The sequence below is a fragment of the Simochromis diagramma genome, unplaced genomic scaffold (genome assembly GCF_900408965.1).
Source record: "Simochromis diagramma unplaced genomic scaffold, fSimDia1.1 OVJJ01000685.1, whole genome shotgun sequence".
Taxonomy (NCBI): domain Eukaryota; kingdom Metazoa; phylum Chordata; class Actinopteri; order Cichliformes; family Cichlidae; genus Simochromis; species Simochromis diagramma.
In genome coordinates, this window is record NW_024387477.1 from 7,933,983 (window position 1) to 7,952,438 (window position 18,456).

The 18,456-nt window shown below is 40.2% G+C and overlaps 3 protein-coding genes across 4 annotated transcripts; all 3 read right to left on the minus strand.

Moving 5' to 3' along the window:
* Window positions 1-3,721: 3,721 nt before the first annotated feature.
* Window positions 3,722-6,576, minus strand: tmsb1 (thymosin beta 1). The gene is made up of 3 exons (XM_040015916.1): window positions 6,445-6,576; window positions 5,421-5,535; window positions 3,722-4,181 (listed from the first exon to the last, which is right to left on the minus strand). The coding sequence occupies exons 2-3, from the start codon at window positions 5,521-5,523 to the stop codon at window positions 4,141-4,143; spliced, it is 144 nt and encodes a 47-aa protein (XP_039871850.1). The 5' UTR covers window positions 5,524-5,535; window positions 6,445-6,576; the 3' UTR covers window positions 3,722-4,140.
* A 788-nt stretch (window positions 6,577-7,364) lies between these two features.
* LOC120724010 (solute carrier family 25 member 53-like) lies at window positions 7,365-11,275 on the minus strand. Its single transcript, XM_040015915.1, has 2 exons — window positions 10,152-11,275; window positions 7,365-10,019 (listed from the first exon to the last, which is right to left on the minus strand). Exon 2 carries the CDS (start codon window positions 10,010-10,012, stop codon window positions 9,131-9,133), a length of 882 nt encoding a protein of 293 aa, XP_039871849.1. The 5' UTR covers window positions 10,013-10,019; window positions 10,152-11,275; the 3' UTR covers window positions 7,365-9,130.
* Window positions 11,276-12,320: 1,045 nt separating this feature from the next.
* Window positions 12,321-16,202, minus strand: prps1b (phosphoribosyl pyrophosphate synthetase 1B). 2 transcript variants are annotated; one of them, XM_040015912.1, is made up of 7 exons: window positions 15,882-16,202; window positions 15,271-15,460; window positions 14,611-14,709; window positions 14,257-14,381; window positions 13,902-14,075; window positions 13,555-13,714; window positions 12,321-13,406 (listed from the first exon to the last, which is right to left on the minus strand). In XM_040015912.1, exons 1-7 carry the CDS (start codon window positions 16,001-16,003, stop codon window positions 13,314-13,316), a joined length of 963 nt encoding a protein of 320 aa, XP_039871846.1. In that variant the 5' UTR covers window positions 16,004-16,202; the 3' UTR covers window positions 12,321-13,313. The 2 variants fall into 2 exon arrangements, with proteins under 2 accessions (XP_039871846.1, XP_039871848.1); XM_040015914.1 differs by having other exon boundaries at window positions 15,277-15,460; window positions 15,882-16,201.
* Window positions 16,203-18,456: the final 2,254 nt, after the last annotated feature.

Genomic DNA, 18,456 nt, shown 5'->3' on the forward strand with positions numbered 1-18,456 from the left:
ACAGTTTAAGGATAGAAACAGAAAATGGAGCAATACATGTTTTAATTAAGAAAAGCATGCACAAGTATAATGTACTCACAAAAAATTTAAACCATTTTTTAAGTTCTACTTAAACTATATGATCTATGTAGTATACACCTCTTATCAGTCCCTTATTTTCGGCTGAATTATTCCAGTATCTTTGCATTTCGCACCATAGTGATGGGATTTCTGGCTCTTTTTAGAGAACCGGCTCTTTCGGCCCGACTCACTAAAAAGAGTCGGCTCTTTCGGCTCCGAACCGGCTCTTCAGGTTGTTTTGTTGCTTTAATTAATTTTTTATTAACAATAATATAAAATTATGCACAAAAGGAATTACTAATGTAAAAAAGTGGTTTTATTTATATATGTTTATATATAAATATATACAGTGGCCTCTAGAGACAAAACACTTACAAACTCCAAAACACATTTCTAGCGTTAACTGAACTTCCAAAAGAGAGCTACCTAGATCACTTAAATCAAACAATTGAAAGCATATGTGTATTGTTTGTGTATTTATACACAAGCACTCATATATATTCAAATAATTAAAAAAAAAAAAGTTAATTTACCTGTTACTATCACACACCAAATCCGGTCGTTGGTACTTGCTGGCTTGTGTAGCCACCAGGTAACAAAAGCTCAACACTGCGCCTAGCATCCTGGAGCACTTCTGTTGTCTTTTGTACGCAGTAGCGGTTTTAGATACGGGCGACACGGGCAGTTGCCCGGGGCAGCATCGTGGTGGGGGGCGGCATCACGGGCATCGGCAAAAAAAAAAAAAAAAAAAAAATGCTCATACTCATTCTGCCCCGACGTCAGCCAGCGCATATTGGGAATGGCATAGGCACCGATCGGTTTTCTGTCGCCCATTTGCTGGGAGTAAGGGCGCCCTTCGTTTGCGATGTACAGCAGCTTTTAGTGCTTTTAAAGAAGTGGGTTGCAGGTTGAGGGAGAATTCTTATTTATGCTTTTGGTCTTGCGGCTTGCGGCGCAGAGAGGAAAGGGCGGGGCGGCGGGGGAGTCTCTGACCGGCTGGAGCAGCATCTAATAACCAACTCGCAAAATAAAACAAAATAAAAACAAACCAACAAACACGAAAACACCAGACATTATAATACAGACTTATAATTTGCACCGATGTTTTTTCGAAATTCTATACACGAAAAGTGAGTGCGAGAGCCCTCGGTGCACCTGCTTGCTGCTGAAGTCAAAGTAAACTTTATTGTCATCTCCGCTACATACAGTCCAGTATATAGAGAGACAAGACGACGAGGCTCCAGTTACAGCAGTGCAAGTAAACAAACAATATATATAAGAAGAGTAAGAAAATAAATATACACTTTAGGACCAGGGGTAAAGGGATCAATAACAATTTAAAATTTACAGTTTGATGATTTAAAGTCTCACACACAACCCGTCGAAAGGGGAGGGGGCCGGCTGCTTCCAAATAAAGCGCATTTCATTCATAATGTTGTAAATCCAAGCCCATTATGTATTCATGATTTGAATCCTGGGTTGTGTGAAATCTCAGAAATGCACCCTAGACAAAGTGAATCTGTGAACTAAGGTGTAGGTGTATTAGATCATGTTGTGGTGATCCTCGGGTTGAGGGATGGGTGTTCATACTGGAGTGCAAAATTAAAACCAATGGAAGATGGACAAGAAAAGTTCAAAGCCATCAGGTGCTCAGTTTAGAAAAAAGAGAAAAGAAGAGGAGGAGAAACGAGCAAAAGATACAGGTAAGCATATGTGTCATTGGATAATGGCAGGTCATCCTGAAACAATCAGAATCAGAATACTTTATTAATCCCTAAGGAAATTATGTGCGTTACAGTTGCTCCAAGAAGAAATGGTAAAAATAGTAACAGTAACAGACTAAACTCCAAACAATACATTATGTTACAGATTTTAATATTAATTAATGTCTTTCCCTCCTGCTCTGTTCCTGTGCTCCTGCGAGTGTAACTACCGCCCCTCCCCCCTCTGTCCAGCACAAAGCGCAAGGCTCGAGTACGGAGTGAAGCGGAAAAAAAAGTGCGAGAGAGAGGGTGAGAGAAGGGGGGGAAAAAAACCCACGGCTCGCAATAAGGAGCCGGCTCGCGTCGTTCACGTCAAAGATCCGGCTCTAAGAGCCATTTCGTCACTATTACACATAGAAGTCTGTTAAATTCAGAGCAATGAAAAATCAGAGGTCAATTTCTTGTATGTGTGCACATATTTGGACCATAAAGATTCAGATTTTGGTATGAGCCTTTTTAGCTGTTAAAAAGTACACTCTTATAGCACCAGAATGATCAAATGTCTTTTAAAAGATATCAGAAATCCTGTGTTCTGGATCTCATCTGCTGATGAGAACTTTTTACATTTAGATATCTTAGACTGACTTTTCCTTATCTGCTTATACAAGTCATATGATAATTCTGCACATGTTCTAGACTGTTTTGTTGTAGTCCTAAGTTTCTTATCAAAGACAGATCCTGACAGATCTTGGAAAGAGAAAACGTGCATACCATCATCCCTCTCAAAAGAAGCCTAATTTATTATTCATGATATTGAACAGGTTTCATTACAACACAATGGAACATGTAAATCTGCACGACCTTTAACAAGTATGGTAAAAGCATTTTGAACAAAGTTAGACAGTGTAAAGTGTGTCTTTGCTCTCAAGCATTTGTGCACCACTATATGAACATGTCCCAGCAGGCTTGCTGCAGAAAAACACAGACTGCACTATCTTAAGCAATCCACACACAGGAGCCTGATGGAAAACATGCCCAGTCGATGAGCTGCGAGATAAATTTGTGCTTTCAAAAACATTTTAAAGGCAGAATGCAAATAATCTAATTTTAGTATCCTGACTTTACATGCATAGAGACAGTGTGAATGATGCCCTGCACATGTATGCTAAATTCCAGTATCGAAAGTAAACTTTTAAATGTCAACTAAAAATCCTTGTTGGCAATCTGCAGTGTGCCCACGCCTACAGCTCGTTCACTCCCTTTTTTTCCTGCAGGCCTAAACCTGTTGTATATCTAGATGAGTTATCTGGAATGAAATGTTTGCAACCCAAAAGAATAAAGCTGAATATGAATGTTAATAATTCATTTTCTTAGTCCTAGTCACTCCAATAGCAAGAGGTTGTCTAAGAATATTTTGGTACCAGTATTGGCAGTGAAATTTATCTGCGTCTTTCACTGCCTTAAACCCTCATTTTCTTTATTATGCATGCTGGAGAAAAAAAAAAAATCCTAAAATGAACCTCAGGCTTTATTGCATATTGAAAAATTAACAGCAACATTACATGCAATTGTAAGTGCTGACGAGAAAGGAAAGAGTAGATAATAACTGAGCACTCGTGTCCGAGTGAGCTTTTAAGCATCAGGTGTCGATATCTGTTTACACAGCCATTTAAATGATATGTAGGTTTGCTTTTATGCATTATAAATTTTTAATTTTCAACTAATGTTTCATGCTTGTATCTTTTCTCTGATGCTTTTAAATTCCAGTTTCTTTCCAAAGTTTTTATTTAAACGAGCCCATCATATGCATTTGCTTTCCTCAAATACTTTAACTGGTGAATGTGAAAATCAGTCTATAAAGTTGTTTTGTTTTTTTGGTTTTTTTTTTTTTTTAAATGAAGATGCCAAGTTGCTCAAATAAGTTTCATTGGTTTCATTTTTAACAAAGTAACTCAAACTTTTTGAACATTTTTTTTATTAAAAACAATATCATCTTTTATGTCCTTTTTCATAAAACATCCTGAATGGCACCATTTACAGGCATACATATGGTATAGTAATATAACATGATTGATGAATTTCCAATGTTGAAATTATGATTCCCCCCCCTCCCTCCCTTTTTTGCTCAAGTCTACACCCTGTATAATGTTTATCATGCCCTGTTCAACCCTTTTCTACACTGCATTGCAAAACAATAAAATGCACCCATTGCCTTAATTTAGTCACAGACAGATCTTTCCCCATAGCGTCAACCCAAACACCATTTCAAAGCAAAGACAGCGTGGCACAGAAAACTGAGGCAGAGGTGGGGATGGTTGGGCTTGGAAGACGAGCAGGTGGGGGGGGGGGGTCGACTGAAGGAGACTCATGGCTCTCTTCAGTTTCCTTGCTGCATGGCTTTCTTCTCCGCTTCAATTTCTGTGAGGAAGAAAAAACAAAAATTTAAATTACCAACCATAACCCACTTGCTGTATTAAGCACAGAGGGCTAGTGAAGCTCCCACTGAGCGTATTAACCCAACTCAAGGAATGTTTGTTTACTAGTCAATTCACTGCAATTCTTCATGCACAAAGAGACATTCTGTCTGTACTGCATTACGGCAGTTATCCTGCTGCTGTCCAGTTAACACCCTTTGAGTCATCCACTCATTTCTATAGATGGCGTGGTATCTGAATAGATTATCTTCATAGTCACTTTCTGTTTGTTGCAATAGGCGTGACAGAAATGAATGAATAACATTTTCATATCACTTCCACATTTTCCACTTTCAACTGTGAATGCATCGCGTCACATTAACAGATAGATGAGCACAACATTATGACACGAGTGCTCACATACCTCTGAGCTGCTCCAAACTTTCATTTGCCACAAGACAGAGCTAAAAATGGGGCCCTGTAGCTCTACTTTACAGCCAGAAGTGCAAACCACTTCTCTGGATGAAGATGATAGTCTATGCCTAAAGTCCAATTTTCGTCCTAATGAAGCAATGACAAACGTTGCTGTCTGGATGGCAGCACCGCATATCACATATCTAAAAAAAGGCTTTAGAACTCATAAAAAGGACAGCATGCACTGACAGTGCCACCTGCTTCGGAGCCTCTTCTCTCATATAGTAGCCACAGCTGTGTTCAGATTAAGAAAGATTGAGTTAGACAGCAGGGAGCTTCACAGCCTCAGAGGGGAAGGATGGGCATTTTGACACACTTTCATTCTCCTCTTTCTGCTGCTGCATGTCACGCCAGAGATTAACACTGCTTTTTTAAAAAAAAAAAAAAAAAAAAAAAAAAAAAATTTAAATAAAATTAAAAAAAAAAAAAAAAAACAACCAACACCATTGTGCAGTTTATGATTGGGGTTTCTGTTTATTTGCTCTAAAATTTGTATTCTTCCACTCTTAGTGGTAGATAGCAGGTTAGAGTTTCAAGAGTGGGAATATGAGTGCGTTTCTTCCTTACAGGTTGGTGCTAAGTACAAGGTCTCAGGTAGTTGGGTGTGGTCCTTGTTTTGCAATATTTGCAGTTACCTTTATTAAAAAAAAAAAAAAAAAAAAAGGCAGGGAGGAGTTGAGCCAACCAGTGAGCCAGAGTAAAGGGGAAAGGTGAAAGAAGTAAATGAGAGGCTTGTTTGGAGCACACTTCTTTTGTCTTAAAGACCTACCCTCCTTTGTTGGAAGGTGGTTCTTTTCTTGCGTGTTAGTCTTCTTTAGCTTTTGCTTGTTGAACTGCTCCACTTCCTGGTTGACTGGGTTGCTGTCGCTCATTTTGGAGGAGTTCTATAAAACAGAAAAGGGGAGATTTAAAAGAATTTGTGTGCTTTCAAGATCTGACTGACATGCTAAGATCTTGTCTGCAGTGCATGCCCATACATGTACACAAACCAAGTTCCACCTGACATGAGAGAGGAAAAAAAAAAAAAAAAAAAAAAAAGGGTTATGTGAACCATGCAGTCACCTGAAACAAGTATCTGTACCTCTATCTCACCACGGTGAACTAACGTGATGTAGTGTTTAACTGGGTGGCATTCAAATCCACAAATGGCTCTTGTTAACAGAGAAAAATGGTGCATCTGTGCACTGATTTGCATTTATGTACAGTTATTAAAGAGATACGGAGAATTTTACACCTGTGCCAACTAAGCAAATAAGATTAGAAGCGCATGTGCATTGGAACAAGTTTTATAGGAACTTAATATTTCCAGGAGGACTGAAGTCAGGGCATAAATACTGCAGTATTAGGAAATTCAGTGACCTATCCCATTAGGGGAGCGTCTGTCTTCTTTGCTGTCCACACCAATAGACCGCACAGAATAATGGGTGCATTTTTATTTTTAACACCACCCTAGGGAAAAGACCCCTTAAAGACTATGCTGTCTAGGAAAATTAACCTTAGGTAGCCTGATAAAGACTTATAGACAGCCCTAATCTGCGGGCAGAGAAATGAGGCACTGTCAGGTATCTGTACACACCCTGCGCCATAACTGAAGTGACTAACACACCAGTGAGTGTACTAAAAGAGCTACATACCAAAACGTTGCATAACGTATGTCATATTTTAATACACAGCACATAAATAATCACTTAAAATAAACAATTCGTTCGCATTTTTTTCTTAGCAATTAAGAAAAAAATAATTTATCAGCAGGCTAAGACAGCTGAAAAACAAAACAATTTAAAGACTTTTACCTGGTGCAGGACCGCGTTGCAAGACAATCTTTAACAGGTAACTGTGTGTGTGTGTAATCCGTGCAAAGCCAACGGTTTAAATAGAGACAACACGCCCTTGTGCACGCCAACATGGACACCGGTCCTCTGGCTCTCATTGGCTCTCAAAGCTCAGAAGGCGAATTTTAATTGGACACTCTTGATGTCTCACCGCCCTCTCAAACCTCCTTAAAAATGATATGTTGGGTCAAAGTTCTTCCTATGCAGTGTTGCAATCGCATGATGAACTCCTTCACGTATCCGCACGTTTGGATGAATTAAAACGGCCACCTATTGTAGGTGATGTGATGGATTTCACGTTTTTCTCTTTTAGCACAGTACCATCTAGTGGGCTACAGGGTTATGACAAGCCAACTTAAAAATAATCATAACAAGAAAGGGAAAGAAACCAGTTAAAGTCGAATGACTCTAATTTGTTAATGCACTTGGTGGGAAAACACCTATACTTTCCAGTAACTGTTATTTTGTTTGGCAGTAAACAGGGGAAAATATGCTGTTTTGACAGTCAAATACATGTTCTTTTACTGTTCTACGCTGTAAGCAAATTATATACCTTCAGGTGAAGCAGCCGCATGCTCTTGGGGTGTGTGTGTGTGTGGGGAACCTAGCTAAACAAGAGGCAGCAAAGAATTATTCTCCTGATTCATCCAGTCGGGATGTGTTTGGACATTTCCACAAGCAAGAGCAGGAAAATTCCTCAAAGGAAGGCCCCACTTAGCCCTGCCCCAAAACCTTCTTGCTGTCAGGAAACAGTGCAGTAGTGACTGAAACTTAGCTTTATTTTCTTACAGTCTTTAATTCATAATATGTATATGATGATTCATGGTCACCATATATATTGAGACCATACATGGCTTAATACCTTGGTTTTTTTTTTTTTCAGAAGGAAATTGTTTATCTTGCAAAAAGACGGCAATCCACAGATGTAAACAGCACATAGATTTATGGGGTCTTATGCTAAGGATCAGTATAAAAGGATCATTTAAAAATAATAATAATAAAACAAGAGGTGAGTTAATGAGTCACAGTAGGTTGTCCTCTTTAGCACATAAAATGCCCAGAATAAAAATGACATTTCACACAAACAAAAGACATTCAAAGTAACTTTTTAAAAAGTAAAACAACAATGATTATTACCTTCAATCATTGGCTACAGAAAGACTGACAGTCCTGAGGAAATAACAGATTACATTAAAAAGTGTAAGACTGAATATAATTCAGTATAATGCCAGTGTTTTACACTGAACTACAACATAACTCCCTCTGTGCACAGAAAACCTGTTTCATAACACATAATAGTACATTACGACTTGCAGTTTGCACTCTCGTCAATGGGTGTGCGTGGTCAAGCTGTACCTGGCTGATATTAACAACTCGCTTGTTGTAAATGACCTCATAGAAGCATAGAAAGAGGGAGTGACCTTTTTTAAGTAGAACAAGCATAAGTCAATGTGTCAGCCATAAGCAGACTAAGCAGCTGGTTGTGGGCTCCCTCACCAGCAGGGGGCCCCCGAGAGCATTTGAAATGTCACACAATGCAGGTTAATAAATGTTAAATTTTTGTGATATATAAGTTGTATTCATGAAAGAGAAAGAGAAATATTTTTGATACATATTTTAATAAAATGACAGGTTAATGCTACTGGTTTGATCACTTTCACTGTCATAGCTGCGGCCACGTTCATGTCCACTATAAGTGTTTTAAAGTAGACCGCAGCAAATATGTAAAAAAAAAAAAAAGAAAGAAAGAAAGAAAGAAAAAAAAGACTTATTTTGCTAAAAAGAAAAAAAATGAGGGGGAAGCATTGGGATAAAGGTATGTTTGTGAATTAATATACTTTTCTGCCATTAAAAACAGTATGAACAGTCAGATGTTTTGAATTTACAAAAGTTAACTTGGTTTATTTCTTTCCACTACACTAGAAAGGCATGATTATGTATGACATGACAAATGATCAAACATGGACAATTCATGGATAATTGTGGCTGTGCTGAAGTGGGTGGTTGATGGGCCCCAAATCAAATTCTGCTTTAGGCCCCAAAAAATCTTGGACTGCCCCTGCAGAACTACATTGTGGCTGTGTGATGACATTACCGGCAGTGCACAAAGCAACCAACGTGATGAGTATTGAGATAATCCTAATTCTCAGGTAGTAGAAAACTAATCTGTGTTTCTGACTATATTATGGCATCCATTCTTTAAGCCTGGCTGGCTTACAGCATTTCTTGTTTTTTGAGTCCTAAGCAAAATTTCTTTCCTTACAAAACAATAAAAATTCAAAGCATATGTGACTGACAACTTCATCAAAGGAGAACTATTCAAACCCATCTCTGAGACCAGAAGTCTTAGCAGTGGTGCTGTCAGCTTGATAGCACATTTTGACACAGAAAATTAGCTTGTTAGTATGACTGCATTTTCTTCACTCGCTGCAGTAAACATCAGAGAAGCGCAGGTGGAAGTAATATATTGAATAATTGTTAAAGTTATGGTTTCAGAGTACTGGAATTGCTTGTGGTAGTTCACTCCCACACTATAAAGGCTTATCAATACGTTTTTTTTCTTGCAGTTATAAGTCAAAATGTCTCCTGTGAACAATATCAAAATTGAATACACTTTTGTGGATAAAAATGTCTGGAGCACGTATCTTCAGCCTGATCGTTTCTCCTGCCTGTCATAAATGGCAGTGGTGAGTCCCCAAGTGATGCACGACCTCAGGATAACCATGGAACCTCCTCGATACAGTAACGCCAAACTCCTATTACGAGATTTCCAGAGCAGAGCCCAGCATGCTATGACCCCTTTAACGTCCCCACCTACTTGTGACTGCATGTTTGCCACAAGCACAGAGAGTGGGTACAGAGTCAAGCTGACTGCCACTGATATCACTGTTCCTGAGATGAAAGAGGAGGCCATTGGTGAGACCCCCTGCTCCGCCACAGCAACACACACAGGCCCCTTCAGTCCAAAGTAGAGGGAGCTGCCGAAGGCGTTGCGGGCTGCAATGGGCAGGAAGGCTCTGTAGTAGCCCAAAGCAATCCCCTCTGCCTTTAGCCTTAGAAGGACGCTCTTGAACGAGGGTAGACGACTGTCATTCTGGCTGTTCTGCAGCACATTCTGAACGCGCTCAAAGGGCGTAAAAACCACGGCTTCTACAACACCTGCCCCAAACCCCGCCAGAGCAGGAAGGGCCTTGGGAGAGATGACATTCTGGGATGACGGAGGGAGCTGTCGGAGGAGGGTATCCTGGAGGCCAAAGAGCAGTGTGCCGTTCAGCGTCCTCATCACTAACGGTGGAGCCACACCCCTATAGAGCTTCACAGGGCCCTCTCTATAGAGCTGTGCCACTGCCTTGTGAACTGAGGTGTTGTGGATTTGTTGACGAAAAACAGTCTTATAGACAGGAAAGACGATAAGGGTGGGAAGGGTGGACAACAAGCTGGAGGTTCCTCCATGCAAGTAGCTCTGGAAATGAACAATTAGGTTGCCAAGTGCCTCTTCTTCTTGTTTACTCTCAGAACCGCCGGCCATTATTCTCCTTAGAGAAATTAAGCAGATCCAGTCAGGCATGCACAGTCAGTTATAAGAGAAAAATGAATGAAAAAGCCATTTACAACACTTAGGTTAAAAAAACTCAATTTACAGTGTGTGATCATAATCATTTACTTACTCTGTCAGCTGTCTCCACCAGAAAAACAATTCGTTATTTTCCACAGATCATTGTAGGAATGTGGAGAAAGAATAGGTGTGTCGTTATTGTATTTTCCAGTGCTGCATGAGGAGAGGGTATTTCTGCTTGTGCCTGTAGTTACCACAGATGCTCCTCCGATAAGTGGTCCACAATAGAATTCCTTCTTCTTCTTCTTCCATTTTTAAAGGCAGCCTGCATCCAACGATGTTGCACTACTGCCATCTTCTGGGTTTTACTCCCGCATCACTTCTATATCCTTAGATCCTCTTGATGAGTCCAGCATTAAACAAAAAATGAAATATCTTTAATTCATCTTCTTTCATATCATATCTAACCGCAATATACTCATACACTCTAAAAACCCCAAAAAGGCTTCAACCATGTTTCCTGAATACAAATGTCAGATTTTTCTGTATGATTGTATATAAACTTTTTAAAAATCTTGACCATTTGACAAAAGACTCCTTGTATTCCACTTTAGGATTAATGTGGTTATAAAAAATTAACCACCACATTATCCCTCTTGACTTCCGTGACTACTTAGTCCCCCCTTACATCCACCCACCTGATATTCTTCTTATCTAAACTATGGCATGCTGCCTTAACAATAATCTGAATCCTCTCCATCTTGGACTTCACATCTGATTTTGCATTTATTACCTCTGCAGTGAATGTCACCATCTTCCTCTATTTTCCTTTGAACCATTTCCATTACTTGTTTCTCCCCTAACCTGGGTCTGCAATGGGATTAGAAAGCAAGGCGCACTGAGCGTTGATCTGCTGGTGTCTGTGACTGACCCCGCCCCCTTTAGAATAATCATTGGACAAGACGAGCTACGTCACGACACAATGGATTGGTTGTATCATCTGTCAGTCAAGACCGCCTTTTCCCCCACACAGAGCTTCGGGAGAAGGGTGCGTCCCATGAAGAAATTGTTTCCGGCAGGCTGATGTTTCACGGAGTTTTATCAATGCCAAGCTAAAATATTTTAGCAATTTTAAGAAAATATTTAAGTTACTAATCCAATAACTGATAACGGATGTATAAAGAACCTCATCTTCCCTTTCAAAACATAAATTTATCAGCAGACTCTAAAGATTGCAAGAATGTATCTGGTGGGCAAACAAACAAACAGCCCTCTATTTGGATTACATTAAAAAATGGCATCACAAAATATTACGGTAGAATGCAGGAGTAATATAAAATAATACAAAGTATCCTTGGTTACTAAAAAGAATAAAATAAGCCAGGTTAAGCCAGGAAAAAGGACATTGTGGAAATTAGCTATAAGCTACATCCAGTCTAATTAAAGTATTGTGCATTAGTGCTATGCCATACTGCAGATTTTGGTTTTGATCTGATACCAAGTAAATGCAGGATCAGTATTGGCATTTACAACATACCAATACTGATACTTTTACCCTACATCGATGGCTTATACAGGGGAGAACAGTGCGTGTCATGATTGATCAGATGAATAATCAATGTGCAAATGCTGAACACATTTTAATGAACAGGTTGTGATTTTTACTTTCCAGAATAACAAATATATATCCCTTTCAGCCATCTTGCATTTTGAACCTGAATTTTTTTTTAGACACCTGGAATGTAAATGTGTCAGCCTTGGTTGTTTACAGGCCATATGCAAAACAGATGCAACACATTTTTCATAGGGTACGTTGATTAATATTTTTCCATTTTGCAAAAAAAAAACAACCCCCAAAACATTAAATATAAGATTTTATTTAAATTTAACATTTGCAGCCCTTTCCCCCCCCCACACACATGCACTGCGGTGCTGAACTTTTTTTAGTTGAGCTTGTGGAGTGATTTGTGAATGTCTTACCGTGGGATTGCACATTACAGTGTTTAATCCGCCAACTGTCTAGTACAACCTTCTGTGACGTCTCATTGATCCCATGTAGCAGCTTGGGTTAATTTGTAGGTGAAATTTCAAGCAGCCTTCACTCCTGGTTTTTGAGAGCTCCATCTAAACAGCATTTTAATAAAAGACATTTTTTCCTAGTACTGAGAATGTAACTCAAATGGACTATATACTTTTATGTGGTCTAAGATGACTGCGGACAACCTCAACTGGGTTCAACTTTCATGTGTCTAAGCAGAAAATAAGACATAGAAGAGCCATGTTTAAGATCTGATGCATATTTAATTGTATTAAGAATGCATTCATCAAATAACTGGCACATTCAGTCTACTGAAAAAAAATAAAAACACAAAGATTTGGATTATGCACATAACTGACAACTCCTTCCTCCAGACAAAGAAATAAAAGGCAGGTGAACATTTCTGAAGGAAGCTCCAGCCTGCAGAGACCCCAAGCTAAAAACCAAACAACCCAACTATGGAAGGCTCTTCACAGACCCTCGAGGACACTGGGCAAACCCCACTCAATAAGGGCACCTCAAGAGCCGAAAGAAATATCCAAAATGATTGTTTTCAGCCTGCTAAGACAAACCGAAGTGCTTTGTCCAATGGGAATCCAAACAGAAACATGGGAGGGAGGGAAATAAAATAAAGCAAGAAAAATCTTTTCATTTCAGACTGTTGAGGCACACTTGGTTGAGTGGAGCTTCAGTGGCACTGTAAACTCTCTCAAAACACATTCACTTCAGTAATTATAATCTTTTAAACAGCAGTGGATAAAACAAGCAACAAAAAACTACTCTCGTTCAATGTAACAAAAAGCACTGTAACAGCTTCATATAGCAGAAGCTTCTCCTGACCACTGGAGCCGTCCAGGGTTATTCATATTAGCTCTTTGACAACAGACTGAAATTACTCCTGCAGAGGTGAGATGGTCAGGAGAAACTCTGGATCGAAAAGTTATGAATGAAGAACAAAGTTCACAGTGGATAAAACACCATTTATCCATATAAAATAAATATGCCAGCCTGAATTGGTAGCTTGTGATTGCTTTGGCGACCGAGGCGTGACGGTACACCGTTGAAAGGGAAAGGACTTAAAGTGAGGTGGGGCCAGCGTTAGTAACAGACATGACATTTCTTTTCCCTCCAAACAATTAGCTGAACATCTTTGTTAATGGTTGTGTTTGAGTTGGGGAAAATCCCTCTTCTCTTATTTGGTGTTAACAGCACAAGGTTGATGGTAGACAGCTTTTGTTACAAGGGAACGTGGCTAAACAGGTACGACACGGACTCGCCGTTGTGAGTTCTGCGAATGGCCTCAGCAAGGATCATGGAGATGTCAATAACCTGAAGGCAAGAAAGAACAAGATGTCACACAAACTGTAAGACTCTGTGCAGCTTCAAACACCAGCTTTCCAAAAATGCACACAGCAACCTGACGTTTTTCAGCTCTTATGTCAATTTCTGTTCTGGAAACTGTTTTCAATTTCCTGACCTGTATTTTGGAACAATGCTTCATCTTCTCCTCTTGAGGGATCGTATTGGTGACAACCACAGCTTCAAAACAAGCATTGTTGATGCGGGAGATCGCTGGGCCAGAAAAGATGCCATGAGTTAAGATGGCATACACCTTAGTTGCTCCAGCAGAAATGAGTCTAAAAGAGAGAAAGAGCAAGATGCATTACAAGCCTCCATATCACTGGACACAGTCTGCAAAACACATGTCTAAATGGGATTCAGTAATGATCACCTAGTTTCCACAGTAGCCCAAATAGCTCTGCGTTTTGCTCTGGAGCAAAGCTCAAAATTTACTTAATTTAAAAGATTAAGAAAGTGCTTTACTTGTCAGCAGCATGGCAGATTGTGCCACATGTGTCGGCCATATCATCCACAAGAATGGCGACCCGATCGGTCACGTCTCCGACGAGAACCATGCGGTCCACCTCGTTCGCCTTTTTCCTCTCCTTGTGAATAAGAGCAAAGTCCACGTTCAACCTGTCTGCTATTGATGTGACCCTGCAAAAGAAAAGGCAAGCATTGCACCAGTTAAAGCTCTGTGTTTAAACTACTTTTACATATCAAATTAAACTCCTGTTGAGATAGGTAAAGCCAACAGAATGTTAATCTAAATTAAACTCCAGAGAAGATATGGAAAGGTTAAGCTATGGTTAAAGGTAGAACTCCTGTGGGAGCATACCTCTTGGCTCCTCCTGCATCAGGTGAGACAATGATGCAGTTTTTCCACTCTGGGATGTTCTCTTTAATCCATTTCAGAACAGCTGGCTCTGCATACAAGTTATCAACGGGTATATCAAAGAATCCCTGCAAATAAGAGATATACACACACACACACACACACAGGTTAAACATATGGGCTTTCATTTTCTTTTATAGTATCCAAGTAAACAACAAGATTCACAATGCAAATTTTCACATATCAGCCACATGGGAGTTTAAAATGCAAACCAAAATGGTGATTTTGCAGGGCTGAACAATTGGAGGGCGGTGTATGAGAAACAAGTCTGTTTGCATGTACTGTTGTGTTGCTCACCTGGATCTGTGAAGCATGCAAGTCCATTGTGATTATATGGTCAGCGCCTGATACAGACAACATGTTGGCCACCAGCTTGGCAGAGATAGGGGCACGGCTCTGTAATGAAAATAGCTCTTGTTAGTCACATGGAATAAGCAAACTGGCAAGCAGTGCTCAGTTCTAAAAATAACACTTAAGAGAGCTTAGCAGTTCAGTAAAATTATAGCAGCCAAATGCTGCAGGTTACCCTGTCATAGTGACACTATACATTAGTACTGACAATATAAAAGGTACATGGGTTGATTTAGCTACAAAAGGCATTCTTTAGAATAGCCAAAACAGTTGAGAATGATGGGTTTGGCCCTGCTACAGAGCAAACTCACATTGCAATATTATATTAACATTTTTTATTTAGTAGATTAACATGTAAAAACATTTGATTTGTGCTGTATGATTAAAATGCCAAAAAGGGAATAAATAAAAATCCAAACAGCTGCATGGGGAGGTATGGAAGTGCAATTCAAGTTAACTTAGCAAACAATACAGAGGAGGGAACAAAAACAAAGAAAAGGGAAAAGCAAATATGCCCTGTTGGCTGATGGGCATGGCTGCAGGCTTCTTGTCATGGTGCTGGATGGCAAATGGCATGACAGAAGTAAGTAGACAGATATCCCTCACCCCCACCTTGTCCTTCTTGTCCTGCCGGGCGTACGGAAAGCAGGGGATGACAGCAGTGACCCTGGAGGCAGAGGCAATCTTGCAGGCGTTTATCATGATCAGCAGCTCCATCAAATTGTCATTGATCTCTCCACAACCACTCTGTACGATGTAGACATCCTCCCCACGCACGCTCTCCCCTATCTCCACGCTGCCAGAGGAGAGAAGGTGACAAAAACAAACAATTAGGCCTAAGGAGCTAACACATCATGGCAGGTAGGAGATAGATGAGGGAGAGTAAACAGTGGCTCAGTGTTTGCCTTTGTGATCTGATCTGCACAAGCGTTAAACTGAGGGTAAAAAAAGAAGCATGCAGTCCGGAAACCTAGACGGTACATGATGGCACTTTAAACCTATTTTGAGTCGGCTTTGGTGCTGAGAATTAGCTGGTTAGCATTAGTTCTGTAGAACGCATGGACTACAAGTTCCTAACAACAGTGCGCGGCAATTTCACCGTGACACCACGTTTCCCATTAATACATGTCGCTAGGCTACGATATTTGCCTACCAGACACACCTCTAAAATCTAAGCCTTTTTTTAAAGTAGCTACAAAACAAAGCAAACAACTCACCATGTTTCCTGGTTGCTAAATTTCTTTGTTACAACCTTTCCCAGCTCGAGACCGAGGCGGTCCGCTATTTTCTGAGACAGGTCCGGGTGTGAGCTACCGCTAAATATTTTGATATTCGGCATTTTTCTGTGGTCCAGGGCGTCGTCCAGTCCAAGCGGGCTGCAGCAGCGAGCGGTTGTCGGGTCAGAGCGATGGAAGAGTGCAAGACAACAACTGGGAATTGATCAACAGTTGAAGAGCTACTCTTAGCGAGCTTAAGTGTGTTCCCTACCTATCCACCATTATGTCCCACACATCCCGCGTGCAGCTTCCTCTGAAGGTGGCGCGCACGCTTTTGCTGACGTCGACACCGTAATTACGTCTTCCGGCCTTGACACAGTCACGTGAGCGAGCGGAGTCTAGAAAGCTCGGAAGTTTAGACGGGTAAAAATGTAATAATTAGTCCACACGCAACTATATAAATAGATGTGTTTGGTTTTTTCAACTTTTTTTTACGAGTTGTACATTTTATTGTATGATATAAAAAACATGCCTGAAATTGACATTAGTAAATCTCCTCTTTTTAGATTTTACTACAGCAGACCATCAATTGCACCCCATACTATCCACCGCCTCTGCATGTCCTTCTGTATTACATCTATGAAGCTCCTCTGTGGTCTTTCTCTTTTCCTCCTGCCTTGCAGGTCCATATCCATTATACCTCCTCTGCATGTGTCCAAACCATCTCATTTTTACCTCTCTAACTTTGTCTACAAACTGCTCAACCTCCGCCGTTGCTTTCTCATTTTTAATCTTGTCCATCCTACTCACTGCCAATAAAAAAAACTTAGCATCTTCATAGTTTCTGTAGATCTACAAATACACTGTGCAACTCCAAGATGAAGCAAATAATTAACAATTTGTAATGTAGCAGATGTGCATCTGTTTTTTTGTTTTGTTTCCGATTTTCCTCCCTAAGGGCAGAAAAAAAACTTATGTTTAACCAAATCAAGGAAGAAGGCACATGGATTTACTCAGGGGGAATTTTTATTGACAGGGTTTTATTTGGAAGTGTGTGTGTGTGGGGGGCATGCAAACATGCAGTAACATTTGCAACCCCCTTTACTACATTACCAACAACTCAAAACTCCTCACCTAAATCAGACAGCAGACTCCTGACTTTGACATTTTAAAGTGCACGTCTAATAAAGGAACAAACATCACTGGATATTAGACACAGCTTTTAAAACAAGTAGAGAGCCCCTTAACCTTGGCCAAACTTGTTGATTCTGCAGAACTGGGCAGTTTTGTTGAGGGTTTTTTTTTCTTGAGGTTTTGTTTGTGTTTCTCTTTTTCTTTCAATTTTACAACATGGAGTTGTCATGCTAGTTTTGTCTCAGGTTTCCACCTGAAGGCGGAGTTTCAAATTCAAATCAAATTCAAATTTTATTTGTCACACAGTCATACACAGTACGATATGCAGTGAAATGCTTAGACAACTGCTCGTGACCTAAAGAAAAAAAAGAAAAGGCTATGAATAAGATAGGAAATAAATATGAAAATTAAAAAGGGTAAATTTAACTAGGAAGGAATAAATAAATAAATATAAAATTAAGTTAAATATATAAATTAAAGTTGAAAATAAAATAACTGTACAACAAAATATACAATACACAGTATAGAAATATATAAGAATGTATGAAGAAATATAAATATATATATATACACAATGACAGCAGCTGTACAAGTATTAACTGGAAATGAAGAATATAATGTCCAGTGTTGTGCAATCCACATTTGTAAGTGTCTTGTGCAGTGCAAATATGCTTAAAGTGATGAAGTGAAAACAATGTCCAGAATGTCCAGTGTGTGTGTAAGAACTGTATGTGTGGGTCAGTACTGTGTGGTGGTGTGATTGAGAGACCGTATCACCTGCGGGAAGAAGCTCCTCCTCAGTCTCTCTGTGTTGGTCTTCAGGGAGCGGAATCGCTTTCCTGACCTCAGCAGAGAGAACAGTCTGTTGTTGGGATGGCTGAGGTCCTTCACGATCTTCCTGGCCTTGGTCCAGCACCGCCTGCTGTAGATTGAGTGCAGGTCAGGGAGCTCGGAGCGGATGGTGCGCTCAGCTGATCGCACAACCCTCTGTAGAGCTCGTCTGTCCTGCAGGGTGCTGTTCCCGAACCAGGTTAAGATGTTTTCGCGGTGTGGGTCAACACCTCCTCACCTGTTGGTAGTTGATTCATCAGGTTTCAAGTGTAAGAAGGACAGGCCATAGTTCCCTAACAGACTGTTCCCATTAAACTGGTGACTCTAGGGCACTATCAGTCTTGCTTGATCTCATCCTTTTATTCTTCTGCCCTTCTTAGCTGCTCATTTGAGAGCCCCATTTGGAGCATGCTGGCTTGAGAATCAACTTTCCCGCAATCTGGTAACAACTCAAGCTGTTTTGCGTCTCTTTCTCACTGCTACCTGGACCTCTGGATGTCTGTGACCCAGACTCAACCTGCCTGCCCGCTCTCCACCTGCTCTCCAAGGAAACCCACCTGCTGATCTAGTACTTCCTCCATATTCTGCCACTTCGCAGCCTCAAGTTAGA